At 52.3% G+C, this 23,461-nt stretch overlaps 1 protein-coding gene across 3 annotated transcripts in view; it reads right to left on the reverse strand.

Annotated features, from left to right (window-relative positions):
- Positions 1–23,461, reverse strand: part of PLXNA1 (plexin A1) — a 265,301-nt gene that overhangs the window by 73,006 nt on the left and 168,834 nt on the right. For all 3 annotated transcript variants that reach the window (XM_084633341.1, XM_084633342.1, XM_084633343.1), the window contains exons 10-12: positions 20,665–20,865; positions 1,724–1,820; positions 1,184–1,374 (exon numbers count right to left, since the gene is read on the reverse strand). In XM_084633341.1, the coding sequence (XP_084489467.1) occupies positions 1,184–1,374; positions 1,724–1,820; positions 20,665–20,865 (489 nt within the window). The remainder of the gene's footprint in view (positions 1–1,183; positions 1,375–1,723; positions 1,821–20,664; positions 20,866–23,461) is intronic.

The raw sequence follows: 23,461 nt of genomic DNA on the forward strand, positions 1-23,461 counted from the left end.
AGCATTCGTCCACTGACCCAGCTTTCTCTGCCTCGGGGGTAAGGACAGCATCACTCAGTGGCTTTTTCACACCCTGAAGGCACACAGCTATGTCGACCTTCATTTCAAGTGCAGCCCAGGGCTAAGAGCCTGCCATCTGAGGATCTCAAAGCACGTGGCCAGAATTCACTAACTAACTATGCGGAATCATTATTACCATTTTACAGAGCGGGGGAACTAGGGCACAGAGCCAGGGTGTGACTTTGCCCAAGGTCACACACAAGTTAGTGCCGGAGCCAGGAACAGAATCCCAGAGTCCTGGCTCCCAGCCCCTTGCACTAATCCACTAAAGTGCACTTCCCCCTCTGTACAGAAAGATGTGACTTCCCCACCCCCATTGCATGGGAAGGCTGGCCCTGAGCCCCATGGGTGTCAAGGGATCAGCAGCAACAGGTGAGACAGGTAATTCAGGCTTAATATGTCAGAACAGAGTGACGTGAGAGAACCGGAGAGATCCCACTCAGGAGAGCAACTAGTGTTGCTGGGAATTCTGCATGGCCAAGGGCAAAACATCCCCAGAGCAGGCAGGGAGCCAGGGGAACGTGCTCACCAGACCCAAGCAGGAGAGAGAGCGATACAATAGATATGTAAGTGCATATAACTAACTAGAGAGGGACTCTGCCTTTGTGCCACCCTCCTCATGTTCCTAGCCCTGCACTCTGTCAGCTCTGGTCTCCTTGACACTCCCTTTGCCTCCTTCTCACACTCTACCCCATATCTCGAGCCACCCGTTGAAATGGTACATCCGCCCTCTTCCTCGCAGCCTCCCCCTCCAAACCCCCCTTCAACCTCAGTCTCCACTCCGACACTCTCTGCTCTTGTACCTGGTGGGAGAACATTAAACCCTGGTGTCTGAACAACTGCTCCCTGGGAGATCTTCCCTGCCCGAGAGCTGCCAGCTCCGTGTTGCCTGCTCAGCCATGTTCCTGTATGCTACCCATCTCCTTTAGACTCTAAACTCTTCAGGGGAGGAAGCTGGGCTCCATAATTATCTGTACAGGCCCATGCACACCAAAGGCACTCAATATGCTAGTCCACCACAGCCATGGCCAGTGCTGAACTGCCCCCTGCAGCGTATTCTCCAGCACTGCATTCAGCACGTGTGCACATACACAGGCCCGTCTTCCCCCCATCCCAGACATACCTTGATGATCTTGGGGTCTGTACAGCGGCTGTTGCCGTTGCTGGCGTGCATCCAGCTGCTCTCGTAGGCTGGGCAATGCTGCCGCAGGGTGCACCTCTTCTCCGTCACGCACCAGCCACACTCGAAGCGCGGATCTGCCTTGAGGCAGAGGCCACAGCTTTCACGCAAGGCCAAGCACTTGTACAGGTGAGCTGCAAGGGGGAGAGGAGTGTCAGGTCATCCACGCATTGGTGTTTTTTATGATGAGGGCACCTGCCCACAAGGAACCGGGCAGAGACCCACTGGCTTATTTTGCATGGGCCAGCCAAATATCTGGGAACAGCTAACACCTTGGGATCTGTGCTGACCACATGGCCTGGAGCGTGGTGCTCCGCAGAGGACATGCTTCTGGAACAAATGCATCTTTCTTAAGGGACTGGCTGGCTATGGGTATGAAGAGCTTCCCCTTTAAGGTACTGGCTCTAATCAAGCCCCAGGTGGGGGCTGGTGGGTGGGAGGCTTGCGAGCGGACTGTGCAGACAGATCATGCCACCTGCTTACCCTGGATGTTCTGGGGGTTGTCGATGACGAAGTTTCCATTCCACACCACGGACAGGTTCACGGGCAGGTCGCTGATGTCATTCCCTTCATAGAAATACTGCAAGGGGAGACACAAGAAAGCAGAGCTCCTTCATCAGCGAGGGGAAGGGAAGCCAGACGTGCCCTGATAGATAAAGAGAGGCCCAGAAATCTCCCCGTTTAACTTCCCTAGTGGGAGCACGGAGAAGGAAAGAGACTTGGCTCAGACGATCCCTGCCAGCAGGGATGGGTCTGGCACCATGGGTGCCTTTGTGCCACAGCGACTGGCGGCTGACGGACAGAGTGTGCTCCCACCCAAAGACCTCAACTAGCAGAGAAAGAAATGTCATACAAACCAAGGGTTTCAAACAGTCAACAAGCCCCATTAACCAAAGAGATCCCACAGCCAGCCGGAAACTGTCCATGCCAGGGAGCAATAAACAAATAACCCCCAGTACACCTCCGTCCCCAGCAGCTAGAAGAGGGGCTGGGGCGACGCTGGGTGCTTTGCTACATGCTAAGGGGCCACAGGGCTAGGATTCCTGAGGATCCTGCGGGGGTGAGTGGACAGGAGGTGGGGGAGCACGAGAGCCGCTTGGGGACACTGAGCTCATAGGCACCTTGCAGCCAGAGCCAATTCTGGAGGGGCCATGCTGTACAGGGTTTGCTTGACGTGGGCACATGGCGAGACCCATTCCCTACTAACACTGCCCTTCCCTAGCACCTCCCCGCTGAGGAGCAGCACAACCATTAGCCACCTATCCATGGCATGCCCCACCCTTGCCCCAGGGATGGGAGCTGCTTTCAATGGCACTGTGCCCTATCACAGCTTCTTCTCCCTCAGGGACACTTCCATACGCCTCTCCTTGCTGCTGTGGAAGGAGCTGCAGGACAGGACTACTAGCCCCATCTCACAGGTGCAGAACTGAGGCACAGTGATGGTGGGAGCGGAGGCTAATGCACAGCCGCACAGATCTGGGGGAATTTCTCATCACAGTCAGAGACTCCTAGCACCGACTGGACAACTTCCCATTCCCTGTGGCTCTGCCAGCGTCCCTCAATCCTAAGCAAAGACACCCACTTCTATTCCAGTCCCGACCTCCTCACCGCTCTGCCAATGTTCCATCATGCTGCCTCTCAGCACCCACGGCCATTCGGATCTCCTGGTCCTCCCACCTCTGCGGCCTCCCTTCGCTCCTAACCTGCAGTCCCCTCTCCCTGCTATTGCAGGCCTGGGCCTCTCGCTGCTCTAACAACCACCGCAATCCGGACTCAAAACCATCCCTGTGATGTGGGCAAGCATGCATTAGGGACTAGGGCAGGCCAAACCCGGGAGCACAGAGAGTCGATGTGTCTCTCTGGGAAGCATCGGGATGGACCCTGTTATCTGCAGCTTCAACACTTGCACTAGCTCATAAAACAAATCTATAGGACAGTCTTCACCAGAGCAGTGCCCACCTGCAGCCCAGAAACGGGGCCATTCTGGGAACAACATGGCGGGAAACTGCTTTGATTAATTATCTCTCAGTCCTCACGATACACAGGCTCGGTCTGCAGCCAAAGTAAGGAGTGTTTTCCCCTGGTGGCCTGTTTAAACGGAATGGTTGTGCTGCCCACACCATGGCAGAGATTGGAGCTGCCTTTCTGCCCTCTGCAGAGCACAAGTGCTGCTGGATTCTACCTTCAGTGGAGCACAACTCCTCTCCCCGCTCTCATGCCTGGATCGCAAAGCCCAAGGGACTCAAGCTAGGCTCAAGTTCTGGGGAGGTAAGCAGGGGGCAGTTCAAAGACGGAAAGCAGAGATTAGACCTCCAGCAAACCACTCATCCTGCCCCCGGACCTCCTCCCCACCAACACCTTCTACCTTGCTTCTAACCTGAGCCAAAACTCCTGGCAGCCCCATCAGCAGTCCCTACACAGCCCCTGCATGCAGGCGGAGGATTAATCAATAGGGAGACAGGAAGGCAGTCAGAATCTTCCCTGACAGCTAACGACCTCCTCTGGTGAGAGATTCTCCGCTCCTCTCTGGAGGAAATGACAGGCGTGTCAGGAGAGATTAAATGCATGATTCATGGGTTGTTGGAGTTTGTTGGGAGCCACATACACTGCTGCATTGGCTCTCTTTGGCTCAGACCCCACCCCCAGTTACTCTGCTGCCCAGCTTCACAGACTGGGCGTGATGATGGAGGTAGGAGGGTAAGTGGCAGCATTGCCCCCTGGTCCATCCCTTCCTTCAACACCAGTTCTGTGCTTGGCTCAGAGAAAATTGAAGCGATTCATTTCCCCTTGCAGCCCTCAGATGGGACCGAAAAGATATCAGTACCAGGGTGGGGGAAGAGGCTTTCTCCTGCCAGGGAGCCAGTAACACCTCTGCACCCTATTGCCTGAGCTAAATTAATCACCACCTTGTATCAGACATGGAAGTTTTCATGGAAGAATCTCCGAACTCTCTACAAATGGGGAAACTGAAGCAGAGAGCAAGAGAGAGGTAGGAGGTGGTGAGTCACCTGAGTTCATACAATGAGCCAGTGGCAGAGCTGGGAATAAAACCCAGGAGTCCTGAGTACCAATCCTGTGCTCCAGCTACTAGGATCCTGCCCCATCTGTGTGAAGCAGCAGCAGCGGGCTGAACTGCATAGCTTGGGTGACAGCAGCATGAATCCAGCAGTGACAGTCCAAACCTGGATCCCTGCAGACAGGAGTCATCCCCCCTTAGGGCTGGGTATACTGGAGACTCTGCCAGAGGAGAGGAGTTATTGGGACTCACGCTAGCCTTCAGGGCCAGGCGCCCTGGGGTCAAACAATAGCTGGGTGCACTGCTAAGGGGGCGGGCCTGATTTGGGCACTACCTGCCTTTTCACAGACGTGTTAGCTTGTACCTCAAACTAAACACATGCACACCGGGCAAGGTCAGACTCTTCAATGGTAAACAGACTGGCTCCTGTATTGCTTACTGAGCAGGGGGACTTCCAGGAGACCTGGAAACCCTGCATCCTGCCTGCCCTTCCATGGACACTAAAGACCCTACAGCGCCTCCTATCAGAGGTGGATTTCAACCTGCAGTCCTTAGCCATGAGTTCCCCAGTGCAATGTTGCTGTGCACCCGTTGGCCATTGCCCTTCCTCCCAGAGGTGGCTGCATTTCAGCGGTGCTGCATGTATGCCTGTCTGTATAAGTGCACTCTGGGAATTTTTTTGGGGGGGGGGGGGTGTAGGGGAGGTGCTAAGGGAATAAGATACTAGTCGCCTGTCTATGCACCAGAGCACAGTCAAGGGGGTTAGGACATAGAAGGGAACGTACGGAAAGAAATATGGCAAGGGAACATTTTTCATCAGACTGCCCTACTCTGTCAGCGCACACCGTGGATAAGCCTCTCGGAGATCGGGCTGGTGACAGCTACTGCCCCAGCACCCACTAGCTAGCAGGGGGGCATGTTGCTTGGCCTTTCTTGATGGGACTAAGAGCACAGGTGGGCAGGACAGTAACTGTTACCCGGGCTGTGCTGGCCTCCGCTGGAGGCCTGCATGGGGAAAGGCATGCCTGGTAGTTCAGTGAAAGTAGCATGAGATGATCTCAGTGCCGGTGTTTGATCCCTGATCAGTGTAAAATCAGAGGGACACCTGGGCTCCGTGCCCTACATTCCTGGGGATAGGCAGAAGGAGAGGCTGCTCTCCATGGCTTCTCTCTGCCTGGGCCAGAGACCAGATTACACCTAGGCCCCTGCCCCGTTACTGCTGCACCCAGAAGAGATGGGGGCCTTCCCCTCCTCCGAACCTGTATACTGTGGTTATTGGGATGTCTTGCCTTTAACCCAGCTGGCAGGCTGAGAAGCTCCCCCAGCGCTCCTCTGGGGATTGGCCAAGAGGGAGCACTGCAGCGGAAACCAACTGCCCCACAAAGCCAGAAAACCCTGCTGGCCCACCCTTTCCCTCCTTCCCACATGGCGGCTCAGGGCAGGAGACACGCCAGCCCCACTGCTGAGTCATGCACAAGGCTCTGCTTTACCGGGGCCATTCGCCTCATCCCCAGGCTCCCAAAAGCTGGAAAGGGAGGTGCCCACAGGCAGCGGCCAGTTGCTGAGCAAGAGGCAGAAGGATGGCCCAGGAGAGGGGGCAAAGCAACTCTGCTCCAAAGCCAAGGCAGCAGCAGGAGGTAACACATGCAGCAGTACCTGGGGTCATTCTGATCTCACTGGACAGCCTGCCCCACCAGCCTTGGGTCTCCCACGCCTGGGCCGCACCACAGGTTACCATCCATGCATGGCGCACAGCTACCTCTGGGGCGGTATGCAGCGGCTGCTCAGTGGTGCATGGCAGCTTATGCCAGGAAGTGAAGAGGAATGATACATCCAGTTGAAACCACCGCTGGGCCATTCATTCTCATACACCACCAAGAGCTCTATTTTCCAGCTCAGCTGAAAGCCAGCCTCTTCAGCGGGATAGCACGCCCACCATCGACACCCTACTGACGCCCGGCTCCAGCGCAGACCCACGCCCCGCTGAGCCAGCGCCAGCATGACATGAGGTGCTCCTTGGCGGTCTCCCATCCAACCCTCTTGGCACATCAGAGCCAATGGAGCCTTTCACATCTGAGCACCGCAGGCCTTCCCCACTGCTCCCAGGATGACAGAGCAGAAGGGGCTAGGAGTTAAGATCTCAGCAGGTGTAACCTCCCTTCTATCCTACCTCCACCTCAACAGGTGGGCAGAGCCTGAAGGACCCCCTAAGAGGGACAAGCTACATTAAGGAGTGGAAACCATCAATCGGCAGCCTCGGGAAGTGGGAGTTGGGGGAGGGGCGACGGAGCAGGATTTAGCTGTGACGAGCAGCATGGCAGCCTAAGTGAAATTGGCATTTTCAATTTGTACTCTGACATGTCTCATTTGGGGCCCTGGCATCTCGGGAAGGCATCCAGCCTGCAGCTGTCCAAAACTCTTATTTGCATCTCTCTGCCCCAGCTCCTTTTGGAAATGAGTTCCTTCTGGGTGGGGGTGGGAGGAGAGATGATTAACCCTTCACACACCAGCCCTGGAGACAGCAAGACGCACATGTGGGAGGCTGGGAGGAGACAGACCCAATGGACTACGTATCTGCCTCTGGAAGAACAGGCCTCCCCACTAAACTCGGAGACTCCTGGAGCGACGGCACATGGCCCAGGCAAGGAAGGATGCACTGGAAGGGAGCAGTCTGAGCAAAGTGCCCAGAGAAATGGGAACAAACGGCAGGAAGGGCACACACTGTCAGCCCTCGCTCTGCCAAACTAATGAATGATCATGACCAATGGTGACAGTTCTGCCCTGGTTCTGAAGTTCACTTCAGTAATGTATTACCTTCGCTACCGAGATGAGATGAAGCCATACAACTCAGATTCCAATTACAAACACCCCCGACCCTATAGGAGGTTTGGAGCCAGGGCTTCAGTTCAGCCCTTCATGTAGACAGGAACGGTTGGTTTGAGGTTCAGCTTTCAAGTCCTTTGGAAGGTCAGGAGTATTCACATCAAACCCATCTCTAACTTCTAATACACAGTGTGATGTATCGGAAATCTGTCTGTACAGTTTATGAATTCTGTGTGATTATGAGCCCTGTGTGTCTGTGTCAGGCAAACTCCATTCTGAATGAGCAGCCTTTTGCCTTGTCCATGATCTGTTTGCCTCTAAGCTGGGGTGAGGGTCCAAAGGCTGGTGGCAAAAGAAGAACAGAGGCTAGCTAAGTACCCAGTCCTTTGAAATCTATTCCCAGTAGACAGAAGATTGGTCCCTGCCCAGAAGAACTGGTTTAGGAGGTGGGGAGGTCACCTTGGCAACAAAGTCACCCAAAGGGGTTTCCGCTCATGTGGGGAAGCTGCCCTGATGCAGAGGGGTTAAAGGTTTTAAATAGGTAGAGGCTGGTCTGTTTGGGGGCCATTTTCTCAGGTCCATAAGGGAGAGGCCATTCACCATGGAAGAGCCTGCATGAGGATGGGACATCCTTCCTGCCTGCGCCGAGATGGTCCCCCAAAGGCTCACAAGGAAGGGTAAGATAGGAAGTGAGGGCCATCGCGGGTTCAGCTGTGCATTGTTTTGTATGATCTGCACTCTCCTGTGCTTTACATGATTAAGGATAGAAGAGCATCAAGCAGTTAGACTGAGAAAAGTGTATGAGTACTGGCTGCTTCACAACTGCAGTGTGTCCCTGGAGCTGAAACTGGAAACCAGACACTTCACACCTTTGGGGAGGAGTTGTGGGACAGGGTGTGTTGAGTAAACGGGGAATCTGAAGTGTCAACATCGCAACCAGAGAGACTGGACAGAGGGTTCCAACTTTCAGAGGGGGGTGTGACATAGAAGGTCTGCACCCTGACATGCATCTAGAGACCCCAAGTTTGGGGCAGGGGCTGGATTCCATTCAGGCTCCAGGAGCTTGAAACACCCCAGGGACACAGAGTAGCAGAGGCTTGGATTCCCCTCCCAGCCATGCTAGTGTGTGGACAGGAAGAGGGCTCATGACATGCAGTACGACTTGAAGTGTCCCATAGTACCCTGCCAGCACTGCTGAAATGCAGCCCTTCTTGGCATGGAGAGGTGCAGCCCCTGGCACACACCTCAACCTTTTAGCCTAGCGCACAGTGAAAAGTGCTGTGGAATCATTAACAGTCCCCCAGTGCAGACAGCACCTGGATTATTAAGGTCTTGTCTTAAATACACATGCAGCAACCAGCATGGAATGCAATCTACAGCACCTGCTGAGGTCCACGGGCCACCACTGCCAGGGTCCTTGTCTGGGGTCCAGGAGTGGGTGTTTCTTCCCAATCCCAAAGCCAGGGACCATGTAAGCTGAGACTGACTCCCGGTTCCCTGCACTTCCCTCTAGACCGTCCTGCCTCCCAAACACAGAGATCACGGAGCACATGGCTTCAGGCCCCTTCCTCAAGCACAAGGCTCACTTAGCAAGCCAACACTCACTTAGAAAGCCAACGCTGAGCAGGCCAGAATCCAGAGACTCTGACAACACAGTGCTACAGCAGGTGTGAGAACACCTCTCCTCAGTTCCACGGCACCCCTGTTACGTTCCACTGATGGTATTAGGCCTGTCCCCCGCCAGCAGGGCAGTCAGCAGTGCACAGCATGGGAAACACACTGCTCTGTTCAGAAATGGACCTTAGCTATTCCTGCAAGTGGGAAGATAAGAGCTGGCAGCCCTGGCTGGTTGTTTCCATGGTCACATAGCTGGGGAGTCCAGCAGCTCCCACTGCAGGGAAGGGGAAGGGTTACAGAGGGCTGTGAATTATTAAACCCTGCCGCCCAAGATGTCCTTACATGCGCTCTCATCTCTTTCAGCCACCCCAGGGAGACCCCTGGGAAAACAAGTGCTCCTTCCTTTGGGCTCAGCTTCTCCTGGGCCAACTTGGCAGTTGCCTGTCTTTCCATGACTCAACCGGAGGGAGGCCAAGCCAGCCTTTTGGTCTTTCCAGAAAAGCCGCAAGTGTCTCCTTGAACGTTACATATAGGAAGGGAGCCCAACATGTATCCTGAAACCCAGCAGGGGAAGCCAGGGGAAGTGGGTGTGTAGGAGAAGTGGTGGGGAAAGCAGCCAGCGAATCTTCTCCCAGGCCAGGAGTCTGACACCACTGGCCAGTGTTACACAAGCACAGCCAAAATGTCCCTCCTACTTACACCCGGCTTTTTCTTTTTACATTCTTACCCCTCTTAGGAGCTGGAAAATCCCTTCTCATTCCTTCCAGAGTCTGCCCTCTTTGGGGTTGACCTACATTAACAAGTTAATCAGGACAACGGGCTGGATGCGAGTTCGCAGGCCAGTTGCGGCTCTGGTATCTGTGACTCTAGGATTCTACTCCCCCGCCAACCCTTCCCCCCCCCCCCCAAAAAAAAACATGTTATCAGGCATGGAGCTGCAGCTGATTGCAGCTCTTTGCCTTTGTGTGTAAATTACTTCCATGTTTGTGCACCAGGGTCAGCGCCAATGTCAGCAGAGCTCTAGGGACAATCCAACAGGGCTGAACAGATACTATTGTGACAGATGTTTCGATACTAGTGACAGGCACCAGAGAAATCCTCTAGCTAGAATAGGGCCTGATTCTCCATAGCCTTACACCATCACTTAGGCCTGTGCAAAGTGAGCATTCAACACACCCATTCTGATCAGGTATAGCACATGTAAAGAACATGAGATAATAGGCAGGGGAAAATCAGGCCCTGGGTTTGGAAGCATCAGATAGGAGGTTCACTGCTGTTAAAGGTGAATGGAAACTTTTTTTTTAAATTCATGCAACATCTGAATCAGATGGTAGATGCCCATGAGAAGAGCCAGGTGGATTTCCCAAATCAGCATCTCCCATAAAGTGAGCTAAATGGCTTTTTATCCCTCAGTGTCGGAGATCGGGGCTCCGAGCTGTTCTCTCCTACAATAGTTGATGGCATCACTAACACCTATGGCAGAGCAAGGAAGCTGCTGCATTCCATACACTGATTTACCGGTCATGACTGTTACAAGGGAAACAGATTCCTGACCTGGGGACTTGGCAGTCAAGGAACGAGGTGGCTGATTTCCAATTGTTGTCGAAGGCTACACAGATGGGTTCTGTGCATGTTCTGGAATCCCAACAGTGTTTGTATTTCAATGTAAAGATGTTATTTAATAACAAGGACACTCACACATCCATAGCGGTAAGATTCTGCACTTTAAAAGACTACACAAAGTAACTAGTTCCCCACTCCGGGAGGCAGGTAAGTGCATCCTTATCATCTGCCTTTTTCAGATGAGTGAATGAAGTGCAAATAGGGGAAGTGACTTGGCCCAGATCAATGTCAGTGCCGAGCCTGGGACTGTGGTGTTCCTGGGTCCCATGTCCAGACCACTACGCCATGCTGCCTTGGGTTCCCCTTTAACCTGTGCTCCCTCTGCTGGGCTGAGTGAATAACTGATGCAGAAGGGCAGGCCAGACTGTTCAGTGAGTTATTACATGTCACTTAACCCAAAGACTCCCAGACCACAGCCACAGAGAGCCAGTTTGTCACATGGTGCAGGCTCCTCCTGGTTTGTAGCTACTAAACTGCATTAAAAGAAATTAAACATCCATTAAACTCTTTGGTAGGATTAAGTGCCCAGTTAATCAATGGCTATAGTTGCCAGCAGGCTGTTCTGTGATGATGGGGAACAGGAAGGGAGGCAGGGTTTGGGCAATGGCAAATGGGGGGGGACTCGCCTAGCAGACAGGCTTCCTATGAAGCTATGCTTTGCCCTGTGAAAAAGCTTAAGAACCCCTCGGTTAATCAGACAGTCCTTTGAGGACACAAGCAGCACAGGCACATTTGGGGAGGAGCCATAAAGAAGGGAAATGTGCTGCCTGGGGACAAAAATAGGAACTGCAGCCTGGGTAGCAAACAACTCCCCCCCGGTGAGCATTTCTCTTGCATCATGCCACTTTCAGCACATGCATCACCACTGGGCACAGGACTAAGGAGATACATATCAGATAGCCACGCACGCAAACTCTTCCCCTGCTCCAGACAGGCTGGCAGAATAATAATACTCAGCACATGTACGGAATGCTTGATACCTGGGAGGTAGGTCAGCATTAGCCCCATTTTACAGATGAGAAAGGAGGGGAATGGGCGTGCCCAATGTCACACAGTGACTCAGCAGCAGAGTCAGGAGTTCCCTGGTCCCAATCCCTTGATCTCACATTTGCTGTATCAGAAGAGAACAGCCTTCCTGGAAGATCGAGCATGGGATAACTACAGTGGAGTCTCGCTAGGAATGCTGGATTCATTGATGCCCCTGCCTGCCCACTCCTCTTCAGCTTGCACCCAACTGCTCCCTGCAGTGTATCCGATCCAGCTAGAAATCACTCAAGCGAGAGAGCTCCCACCATCTCTCTCAAAACTCATCCTAATCCTATCTCACGACTTTCCTGATTGTCAGCCTACAATTTCCTTCAGCTAATTTCATCTCAATCCTCATAGCTATACCATCTCGTACCATCCTAATCCCTTCCTCTCAGTCACAAGCACCTGTGGGTCTGTATGGTCCAGGGTATTGGGACAGGGATATGAGCTTTTCACCTCTAGTGCAAGTGTGTGAATCCAGCCCCAGACAGCAGTGACAAAGTCATTACACCCATTCTTCCCCTTGACTCCCAGCCTTAATGTGCCCCATCTCTATCCCTCTGGCTGAACTTGGACTGGGGTTGATGAGCCTCAAGGGGAGCTGGAACCTGTCCTCTTTGCGGAGAAAGATTTGTTGGCAAAGTGGGGCCTTCAAAGAGGAGCCCCTGAGAATTCAGTTTCCCAGCATCCAACAGGGAGACACAGGAAATCTATGCACAAGAATCTCTGTAGCCATCTGCTCAGAGCTGCTCCTCCAAATTCCATTTGCCCCCATTCATACAAACCAAAACCACGCCCCCACCCCAGCAAGAATGCAGGAGCCTGTCCAGGCTCCTCAGAGGCATGTGATGCATGACCTATTCAGAGCAGCCCTTGCAGGAAGCTGGGCTGCTCTGCTTTTCTCCCAGAACTGTATGCTTTATTGGCATGGTATATCTGCCTTCCATGCGCTCAGTGTGCACACACTCAGACTTCCCTCTTGTACACACACACACACACACACTCTCACACGTTCTCTCCTCACTCTCATGTGTGTGCTCCTCTTGATTGCATTTCTGTAGGAAGGGTACAGTTGCAGCTGTGTCCTATTTTCCTCTAGCTGATGACCTCAACTCCTTCCCCGCACTGTGGGGACGGCTGTAATGTACGTCGTGTCTCACTGGGGCTCAACTGCAATTCATCATTATTTTATCTGCTGGAATTTAATTGGATCCTATCAAACTCTCCTGATACTCCCTTTCCCCTTTAAACACTGCTGCAGGAAAGATAAATGTAGGCATCGCTCGGAGAGCATGCCTGGCTTTTTCCAACATTTCTGGGGTTGCAGGATCCAATCCTATTTCACTCTCCATGGCTGGTTAATTAGAGATACATACACTGTAGGTGTGCAGCACTCATCACAGGGCATGTATGTATGATTTATGTTCCCCTATATATATACTTGAGGCCCAGTAAAATACCGTCACAAACAGCATAGGACTTGGCAGTAATGCTTGGGCTTTGATTTTACAACACCTCTCTCTCTTTTACCATTCTCCTCTCCCCGCATCATATTCAAGTTCCTTCCCTCAGGTGCACCTGGTCGAGAAACCTGAGTTCAGCATGCACAGGGCCCAGAATATTATCAATAATAATCTGGAGACCCTCGGAATTAGGTCTCATCAAAGCGCAAGCCAAATGTTTGCCCAAATCCACTTGAGGCCTTCTGACATCTGGCCTGGTATTAGCCATGGAAATGATGTGAGGTGATCCCACTTACTCATCTACCCAGCCCCCAGTACTTGCAGCTCCATGGCACCATAAGCAGCCTGGCATCTCGTTCAACACAGGAAGAAGTGTTGCCAGTGTTTGGAGTTGGGACTTTATTTCTGGTTCTGCTAATGGCTCGCTCTGCAGCCTTGGGCAAATCCCATAAATCTCTCCATGCCTCACTTTACCCACCCATACACGGGGACAATACTGCCTACCTCACAAGTGCTGGGAGGCTTACTTAGGGTTTGCAAGTAATTTGAGCTCCTCCAATGGCATTAGAGCAGTGCATAGGAAGAATACAAATCAATCAGCTCACTAAAAGCGTTTACATTCTGGATCCCTCTTAATTTCAGGGAAACTGTACAAGAATTCCTAACAAACAAACCTAGTAAGTATCTCTCTGGCTCCCCTCACTGCGCTGGGCGGTGCTGGGACACAGGAAAAGCGTTTTCCAATCACAGGCCACTTTGCCACTGGGATAAAAAGGAAAGGGGGGAACTCGCCGTTCATTTTCCAAAGAGGCAGTTATGCTGGCAGATGCCTCTCCACACCAGGAACACCATGCTGGAAGGGACAGAGTTCAAAGAGCAACGGCTGGAAGCCAGAGATAAGAGGCATGAAGGATGAGTGACTCTTCAGCTGTGAGTGAGGGGCGAACTGAAAGAAAATGGCCCGAAAGGGCTTTCCACAGTTGACACAGCTGCTCACCACCAAGTGTGGCTTTTGTTAAAGGGAAAAGGAAATGGCTGAGCACTACATTTCCCCCTCAAAGTGCCCAGACTACAAACCCAAGTCTGAGCAGAAAGGAGAGCGGGCATTTATTCTTATTTTACAAGGTAAAAGGACCGAATGTTTCTAAGGCCACAGCGACTGACATTTCACCTTAGAAAGGAACATTCTCGGGAGAAAAAAACTTGGGCCAAATCCATTCCTGATGTAACTCCTTTAACCCACATTGGCTACACCAGAAATTTGTGCCCATATAATTAAAAACAACTCTTCTCTGTGTTACTAGCAATGCCTCAGATTATGAAAAACAATGCTGCTTTCCACCAGTGTGGCTATTTACTGTTTGCAGCCGCTGGACCAGTGACACTGACGCTGTTATACGGATGGCAGGTGGGCAATAGGGGGCAGAGGTAAGGGTTTGGGAGAATGGGATTGGTTTACCTACACACATTTAAGAGACTGTATCAACTGTGAGGATATGTGGATATTTATCAACCTTCCGTTTTACACGATGGCACCGAGCCTGTGAACACTTTGCCTGCACGAGTACCTTTACTCACAGGTAGGTTTGCAAGATTGAGGCTAGTGTTCACCTCCACGCTTTTACATGCTAAGGAGTTTTAAACTGCACAAAGGATACATATTTCAGTTTCAGTGCACCACTATGCCTAATAATAAGGCTGAAATTTCTATGTCTCTTTAAGGATTTTAATTAACCAAAGCACTATATTTAAAGTTGACGTGCAAAAAAAATTTTTTTTTAAATTGAGCTTGTGCCCTGTTTTTGTTTCTTTATGTATAAAGAATGTATAAAGAAAGCCCAAGGGAGGGGGGAGGGGTTGTAGGGTTTTTTCTGCTTGCTTTTTAACCTTATAAATATCAGGAATGTCATGCCTGGTGTCCTTTGGTTTTACTGGAGGACGTGATAGATGTCTCAGAGAATGCATATTGTCAGGTTTCATACCTTAGTGAATGGAGTGTTGAATCTTTAACAAAGATGTCTTTTCTTCAAAATGTTAACTAGTCATTGGAGTTAGATAAGTATTACCAAAATGAAATACAAGACAAAGCGTCTCTCGATTAAAAATGCCTTCCTCATTCAGCCTCCCCCTCACCTTTCAGCAAAGCATCCCTAATCAGAAAAGCACTTAACTCCATGTGTAGGTCCCACAAAAGTCATGGAAATTAAGTATATGTTTAGGGACCTTCCTGAATCAGAGGGCTCAGTTACACAACTTTCAAGTCTCTGGTGATTTCTGCATTTCACTAGTTCGCCAGTCACCAGAGTATCTTCTGGCTAGATAAGATAACTTTCTAAGATTGTAAACAAGTCAAATTTAAACAAACAAACAAAAACTTTCCAGTCTTCCTTATTCATCACAAAGAAACAACCCAGGGTAGGAACTCAATCCCTCCTCCACCCCCTACTGCAGGTCACCATTAATTATACTTAACTGTATGGAAAGTGTGAAGTGTTATCATCAAGCCAGATGGACCGAAAAAGGATAGAGGAGTAAAATTACAAAGAAGTGTGAATTTTAAGCACCCACTCGAAAGAACGGGCTGGCTCATTGCCTTCAGATGTTAAAACAGGCACTGAGTGTACCCTGAAAGTAAAGACAGGTCCTGTCATTTGAGAAAGATTTCTCTTGTGCAGAATTAGAAGGGGAATGAAAATTGGATTTACAAAGGAATTCTGTTTCATATCTTAACACCATGGAGCTGCAACTGACTAGCCCCAAAATCTGAATAATTTGTAACTCAAGAACAACTTGACCAATTTTCTACACCCTGCACACAGACATTTTGCTTTGCTATCAGGGCACATCTGATCATTTCTAGGCCAAACTTGTGTTTTCATACTAGCCAAATGGCAACCTCTTTGCAATTTTTTTATTATGGAGATGTGGACTCCAAGCAGGAGATGCAGTGCTGTCCAATGGATAAAGCACTGGACTGGGACACAGGAAACCTGGGTTCTCTGTCCCCGGTCTGCCACTAAGCTGCTGTGTGATCTTGTGCAAGTCCCTGCACACTCTCTGTGCCCGTGTCACTTCTGCTCTGTTCAGCCTTCCAGTTGTTTGGGGGCAGGGACTACCTCTTACGAGGTGTCTGTACAGTGCCTAGCATAATAGCCCCACTGTGACACCAATCATTCATAAGAGTGGATGGTTCTAGAGTTAAGCTTTGTAAAATACATTTGTGTTTCAAACAAACCCCGCTGGTTGGTGCCTAAACTAAAGAGCCCTCATGTTCCTTTAAATAAAAGCTCCAGGCACAATGCAGTTAATGCACCGTTGCGGGGATGCACAGAGCTGCTCAGAAAACACAGAAGATACCTTTTGCCCCAAGCATTGCCCCTGTTCGCAGGCAGTAGTGGCATAGGAAGAAATCAGCGCAGATTGTCAGTAATTCCCATCCCCATGCCCCAAACCCCACCTACTCGCCCCCATCACGGCAGCATCTCTCCCAGGCTTTGCATTTCTAAAGACACAGGCTTCCCCCATGGGCTGTGTAACAGATACAACCTTCAAGAACCATTAAGCCAGCATTCCTGCTACCTTTCAACCATGCCATTTATTTTTATATCGTGCCCGTCAGTACCCAGCATCCCAAAGTGCTTCAGAGTGAGCGAAGCCGAACCATACGCTACAAAGACAGGGACGGTTAAAGAGAAGATTTAGCCCTCTCAACTCCCACTGAAGCCAGCAGGATCGAGGATCCACTCGGCACCTCACCGGATCGGACCCAAGTGAATTGATTCTGCGTCTCCAGGGGAGGAGGGAAAGAACCAGTTAAAAGAGCGAATCCCCCGGGCAGCAGAGAGCCTATGACTGGAGGGCTGGACTGAGCTGGCAGGAGGGAGGCTAGGGGCAGGGAAGTAGGATGAAGAGCAGAGGCACAGAATGTACATGGGAGGGAAGGAGATGGCGACAGGGTGGTTCCTCAAATGGGAAAGGTTAGGCAGCAATAAATATTCCCGGGTGAATACCCACCTTAAGGCTGGGAGATCACTGATGCCCACCACCTCTGCTTCTCTCACAATTTCTGCCTGGCTTCCTTCTGTCCCACTCTGTTGAGAGCAACCCCCACCAGACCAGGTACTGGAGCGCTATGAGGGGGTGTGAACACAAAGCTGCTCCGATCCCCTGGGGAGCACAAGGGCAAGGACCCAGCTCTGCATGGCTGCTCTTGGGAAATACCCCAAGGACACTGGGTAATGGGCAGAGCAGCAAAGGAAATGCTGGCTTCTGTGATTCCATGATGTGGGTCCTGATCCCACCAACACTCAGGCAAGTGCGTAGCTTTACTCATCCGAGTAAGCCTATTGACCTTAACAGGACTACTTGCATGAGTAAAGCCAAGCTTGTGAATAAGCAATTGCAGGATCAGGAGCTATATGAATTTTCCCCATGCACCAGCTGCATTTGCACTGTCTTTCCCCAAAGAGCCATCCCGCTGGTGCGCTGGATGGCTACCCACCGATGGATGTGGCTGGCACACTGGTAAGGTGTTTCTGCGTGGGGCTCAGACTCCATGCAGCCTCGCTGTCCTGCAGTGACTAGGAAACCCCATTCCTCTCTCCTCTGCAGCTGACAAATGGCTCCTCCAAAGCACTTGCGCTGCCAGGCTGCAGAATCCCCCAGCCTCCTAATCAACCCCATTTCAAGGGCTTGCGAGCACTGGCAGTTGGGATGCGATTAGGCCTCGTACAGGAGCCCGTGTGTTGCAGTAACAGCCCCCAAATGGCTGAGCAGGTATTTTGTGTAATTGGCCTCCTGCTGGGAAAATGGCCGTTCCGCTGACCTCCAAAGAATCTTTTACAAGACTCTGATAGAGACGGACCAGCAGAGCTATCCATGGTGCAGGAATGAGAGTCCAGCTGGGGCGTTCCTCGCAGGGAGGGTGACGGGGAGCCGTCTGATCTCTCTCTGACACGCACACACGCACACACACAGAGCATGGACTTCTTCATTCAGATTTTCTAGAGGCATTTAAAACTGGGCTACATGGAGTCTTGGAAAACAGACTGAGCCCACCAATATGAGCTCAAGGGGATGGATAAGATGGGACCTGATGTGCCTTCCCTATCTCTACAGGGCAAAGCCCTGGTGGAGGACAACCCTGCACCAGCCTCAGAGAGGGAAGGGCAAAGTGGGGCCTGACCAGGTTGCTCCAGCTCTGCATTGGTTTCCTCTCTTTTCCCAAATACAGTTCAAGCATCTCAGCCTCACCCGGAGAGCGCTCCCCAGCCCACCCTGGACCCAGAACCTTGCCAAGCTGCCGGGAGGGAAATGGCTGAGAAGAGCGTGGGACTTACGGCTCAGGATGGGGAATGGAGGGCAGGAGTCAAGGCTCGCTAGCTGTCTGTAAGGTGGACTTTAAGGCTTGCTAGGTGTGGGCAGAATTTAGGGCTCAGTGGCAGACAGGTGGAGGACAGGATGGAATTTAGGAGATCTCCCCAGGATGGAAACTGTGATGTGAAGGAGTCAGCGACCCTTTGAGAATCTGAAAAACACCCTCTCTAGAGCCCATTTGTAGCTCGCATTCACAGCCACGTCTCCATGTGGAGGGATCTCTCTCTCACAAAAACAAGACCGTGGCATCTTACAAGTTCAGCTGCCCCTTGCTGCTTCCTCCCACCCCACATCTGCCCCTCACCTGAACTCATACACCTCCGTGTGTGACTTCATGCCATTTCCACAGATGTGAGCAGGCTGGGCTCCAAACCCAGCCACACCTCAGCACACATACACTGGGTAAGTGTCCCCTCCCTTTCCCATTAACTTATATGACAAAAGAACGTAGATCTTAGCCCAAGTTTTCTCCCATGCACAGTTTCTTCCTAGGAGTCTCCCTGCAGACCCCTCAGTATCAGCCTCCAGTTACCTCCCTACCAGAAAATGGAGCTGACATTTTATATCGCTGGGTCAGGTCCCAGGCTGAGTCAGTAACAAAGGCACAGCTGCCCTGGTTCCCACCAGCCTGGGCCCATCCAGGAAAGGGCACAGCTGCCCTGGTTCCCACCAGCCTGGGCCCATCTAGGGAAGGGGGCCCCTGCCCTGCTACCAACCAGCCAGGGCAGAACATAGCTGATAGTTTAAGAAGCAGATCCACCTGGGTGGAGAGCATCTCCTCTCCCCCAGACGTACTACGTACATCATGGGTAAAGAATCCTCTTTGCCAAGCTCCCTTTCCCAAACCCAAACTCACAAGTGTAAGTGTGTGTGTGGGGGGGGGGGGGGAAGAGAGAGAGAGAGAGACTGTGATGTTCTCCAGACCCAGCCTAACACCCCGCAGGAGACCTGTGAGGGGGAGGAGAGGAAGGAAAGGCTGTCTGAAGCAAACAGCAGCTTTTCAATAGCTTCTAAATGTCACTTGTGCAGCTGAAGGATGGGGGATCAGGGAGCACAGCTCACGTCAGGCTGCAAACGAGTTTCATGGTGTAAGTGAAGGAAAACAAATTTTGAAAGGATTAAATGAGAAAGCGAGAGAGGAGGGGCCCCTTTCATGCAGATGAGGGAAGGTCGGTACAGAGCCCAGCAGGTCAGCAGAGGAACCGTAGCAACAGCATTTCCTAGAGGTAACTGGAGGATTGATACTTTAGATCTGTCTGTTCGCAGCATCAGCGCTCTCCGCACAGTATTCACCAAGCAGCATGGGGCAGACAGAGCTTCCCGGAAGGACCACATGGCCTGGCTGTGAAAGCCACTCTCCTCCTCATCCCATCCAGGGGCAGAGCGAGCCAGCCAAGGCGGGGTGGGGTGGGGATGGGGGGTTCATTGGCGGAGATGTTCGTGGGGACATTGGGATTGCTGGAGGTCTAGACAGAGGGTGCACTGGCAGAAGAGTAGGGGATGGGCCTGAGATGCATCATCAGAGCTGTGGGAGAGGAGGCTGGAATAGCAGGGGAAGAGGTTCAGCACTGAGGGACATTGGCAGAGTGCTGTGTGAGAGCTCAGGGATGGACAAGCAGAGGGGCTGGAGGGCAGGAGTGAGGGGTGCTGGCAGAAGTGTGTGTAAGATCTCAGGACTGGAATAGTAGCGGGGGCTGCAGGTCAGGATGGACGGCCATCAGCAGAGCTGTGTGTGGGAGCCCAGGGTTGATGGGCAGCAGCCAGTCAGGCTGGGAAAGTGTGACTGGACGTGTGTGAGCGCATGAGAGTGAGTGCAATGCTGCATGCAATAAGGAATTAACTCAATTCCACTTGTAAAGCAGGATCATCCGGCGTAAAGGGAAACCAAGTGCAAACAGGGAAGGAGGGAAGCGGGAACAGAGTCTTCAACTCCAGCCCAGCTGGCTCCAGCCCAAGCTACTTTCTTTGGCTTTCATAAGCAAATTTCCTTGGAAATGCTCATAAAGCATGGGAGGGTCCCCCCTGGGGTCGGTTTGGCTCCACAGCGGAGGAGGGAGGGGTGTTGGTTCTGCATGGAACAATTCCACCAAGCAATCTCTCCTTGCAGCTGGGGGCGGGAAGAGACAGGGAAGGGAAAAGACAGAGACTGAGGGGGACAGGGGAAGAGAGAGACAGACTGTGAGGAGCTGGAGAATCTCTCCCAAGGCCCCACGGGCACCATGAACCTACATCCACCTGCCGATCAAGCATGAAAGAGACAGAAACCAGCCAGGGAACAAGCAAGGCAGCTGGGGCGACCTTTAGTCCATGGAGTTTGCAGGGCAAGCGGAGAGGAACGACCCGGAAGCGAAGCACATTCTGGCTGGAGAAGTGCCAGGGGAGGTGTCTCAGACACTCCGCAGGCAGGAATGGTGTTCACACACACCCTGCGATGGAAGAGCAGCCCAGGCCCGGCAGGGCAGGAGCCGTGGACTCACCGAGGTGTTCTGGCACTGGATGCTGGTGCTGTTGAAGCGCAGAGCTGTGACGCGGGTGGCGCTGCCGGGGATGTGGAAGATGCATTCGTAGTTGCGCTGGCCAGACTGTGGCTGTGGCAGGTTCTTGGCTGTCAGAGTGATGGGCTTCACCACGCCCACAGGGATGTAGATCTGGGTGGAGGGCAGAATCTGTGGGCAGTCCTGCAGGAGGAACAAACAGCAGGCCATGAACTAGTGAGACAAGGCACAGTAACCCCCTCGACTTGGGAACGCCGGTCACCACCAGCACTGAGATACTCCAGACCCTACTGAGAAAACACCCATACTGATGGGCAAAGAAAATACCATGAGAGATGGTACACCCTGGAAGGGTAGGATTCTGCCCTTTGTGAGTGCAGGAATTCACGGCTGCTTTGACCAAGGCTCTGCATACTCGGCAGCATGCAGGACCTCCCTTCTGCAGCATGGCCCCCTGGTTTCCACTGCAGCCCAGTGCAGCAGGCTGGAATTCTACGGCAGCTTTGAGCTAACACAGAAATGGGACAATGTCAATGTCCTCACGTCACTCAGTCCAATGTTGAATCCGTTCCCCACTGCCCCAACATTTGCCATTTTTAATGGGCAGTAGAATACAGCTGCGCAAACATAAGGCGTAACTGTGATACAGGCTGTTGGGCCAGCAGGGAGAGTGTGGGAGGCAGGTTGGGGTTGTGGGACGAACTTGTTGGCTGCATGTTTCTGGTAAAATGATCAGCAGTGAAGTAGGTTTTGACATGTTCACTGGCGTCATTAGGTTTCAGAGTTAACACATGGAGGTGCACTTTCTCGGGTTACCCTTCTCAGAGCTACTGTTTCAGATATCGCTGCATCCGTTTCCCTAAGTTCACATTTGGAAAGATTTTGAACAACCACTGAGGGTTAGGAAAGCCGAGTTTCTGCAACACATTTCTGTGGCAAGGGGCAGATTCTGCAACAACTATTGCAAGAGGGACAGGCTTCCCCCTCGACCCGCTTTCCTCTCAGACTCCCAGCCCCTGTCCCCGACCCGTCCAACCAAGAAAAAGAGGAGACCAGTTTTAGAGCTCATCAACGATACTCTCCCACTCAGCCAGAGGGGGCACTGCTCAGTAGTACCAGGCCACTTTACCCAGCATGCGATCAGTGCCAAACACCACTCAGCTCTGTCAGGCGCTGTACAGATCCCACCCTCCTCACACCTGTGAGCCTGCCGGGCACCTGTTCTCACCCCCGTGCAACCCGCTCTCTAGGGAAGAGCCAGGTCCACGTGTTCTGTCCCCCACAGACACTGCTGGGCCCAGCCAACTCAGGCTAGCAGCCTGGAGGGGAACAGACGACAAACCTGCTCGCACTGAGTCCCCAGCTCTACCTGCAACCTGCCTGCTAATGCAGGGCGTCCCGAGAAGCATTTTGGCTGCGCATGGACAACTAGAGCCAGCAGAGCAAAGGACAAGTGAGCCCCAGGGCCAGCCCGTAGGCCCCGGGAAGGAAGCAGCTCTTCACTGAAGGCTGCAGGTCTATTTAGAAAATGGAGAAGGGAAACTGAGGCTAAACACTGGCTGGAGCCAGGCACACAGCAGTCCAGGCAGCCAAGCAAAGTTACCCCCACCCTCACCGCCCTGCCAGTGCGCCTCCCTCCTGACCCACAGCCCCCCCTGGCTTTTCCAGTCTTGGGCCCCACACAACTCTGCCAGCGCACCTCCCTCCTGGCTTACAGGCCCCCTATTTCAGCCCTGGGCAATCCTGACTTGCTGAACCCCAAGCAAGAATCAAGTCTAAAATAAGTACCATAACCCATGAGGGTGGAGAGTTGAGCATGTTACAACTCGTGGGCCTGACACTAACCCATCTGTGACAGCCCGAGCAAAGCTCCATAGTTTGCCAGGAACAGAGCCCTGATATTCCAGGAGAAGGAAAATCCTGCCACTGGGTCATCCCTTTAACGTCCCCCATGAATCCTAAGCTGCAGAAAGCCCAGCTGGCCCATGAGGCCCTACAAATAAGCAACAGAGCCGACTCCAGCTCTCCCAGCAGGTCTGACCTGGAAATCCAGCGCAGACCTGGCAAAGGAGAAGCAGAGCATTCAGTTGTGGGATCTGCAGAAAGCCACTACCAGCCAAGAGAAGCTTAACAGAGTGTGCACCAGCTCTGCCTGGCAAAGCAGCCACACACAGACCCCGTGGAGATCTGCGACACTAGTGGGGGGGCAACATCCACTCAGCAGATACGGCATCAACCCAGTCCCAGCAATGAGGGTGGCATGCGCAATGGATGGGTCACAGCTGCACAGCTGGATTTATAGCAGCAGCTCAAGGGGGAAGCAGTCGAGGGTTGCACTAATGCAAAACTGAACTTTTCACAGCATTCAGTTTCAACACTCAGGCTGCTCTCTGGGGATCCCCCAGGCCTGTCTGCAAAGCACAGGAGAGCGGGCAGAGAGCAAAAATAAACGGGTCTGGGCAGAACAACAGCTCGGTATTCCTGAAGGACCTCGCTTCGGCAACAATAGCCTGATGCAATCCCCAGGCCAGCCTTGCAGGGCCCGGCTGGGGATTCGTGCCTGGGGGCAGCTACTCTTAGCAGCACTGGCTTTAAATAGGGGAGAGAGAATAACATGTTTTGAAACAAATATCAGCCCAAGAACAGAAACTGCACTTTGTTCAGGGATCTGCAGCAACCTCTCCTGGCAGCCCTGATGGGAGCAGGGCAGGTCGGCCTATTCCCCAGCTGCAGCCTTCACAGATCTCACCTGACACAGTGATGCTAATTCCAATAAGTG

Source organism: Lepidochelys olivacea (assembly GCF_965140295.1).
Source record: "Lepidochelys olivacea isolate rLepOli2 genome assembly, chromosome: 7".
NCBI classification, from domain to species: domain Eukaryota; kingdom Metazoa; phylum Chordata; order Testudines; family Cheloniidae; genus Lepidochelys; species Lepidochelys olivacea.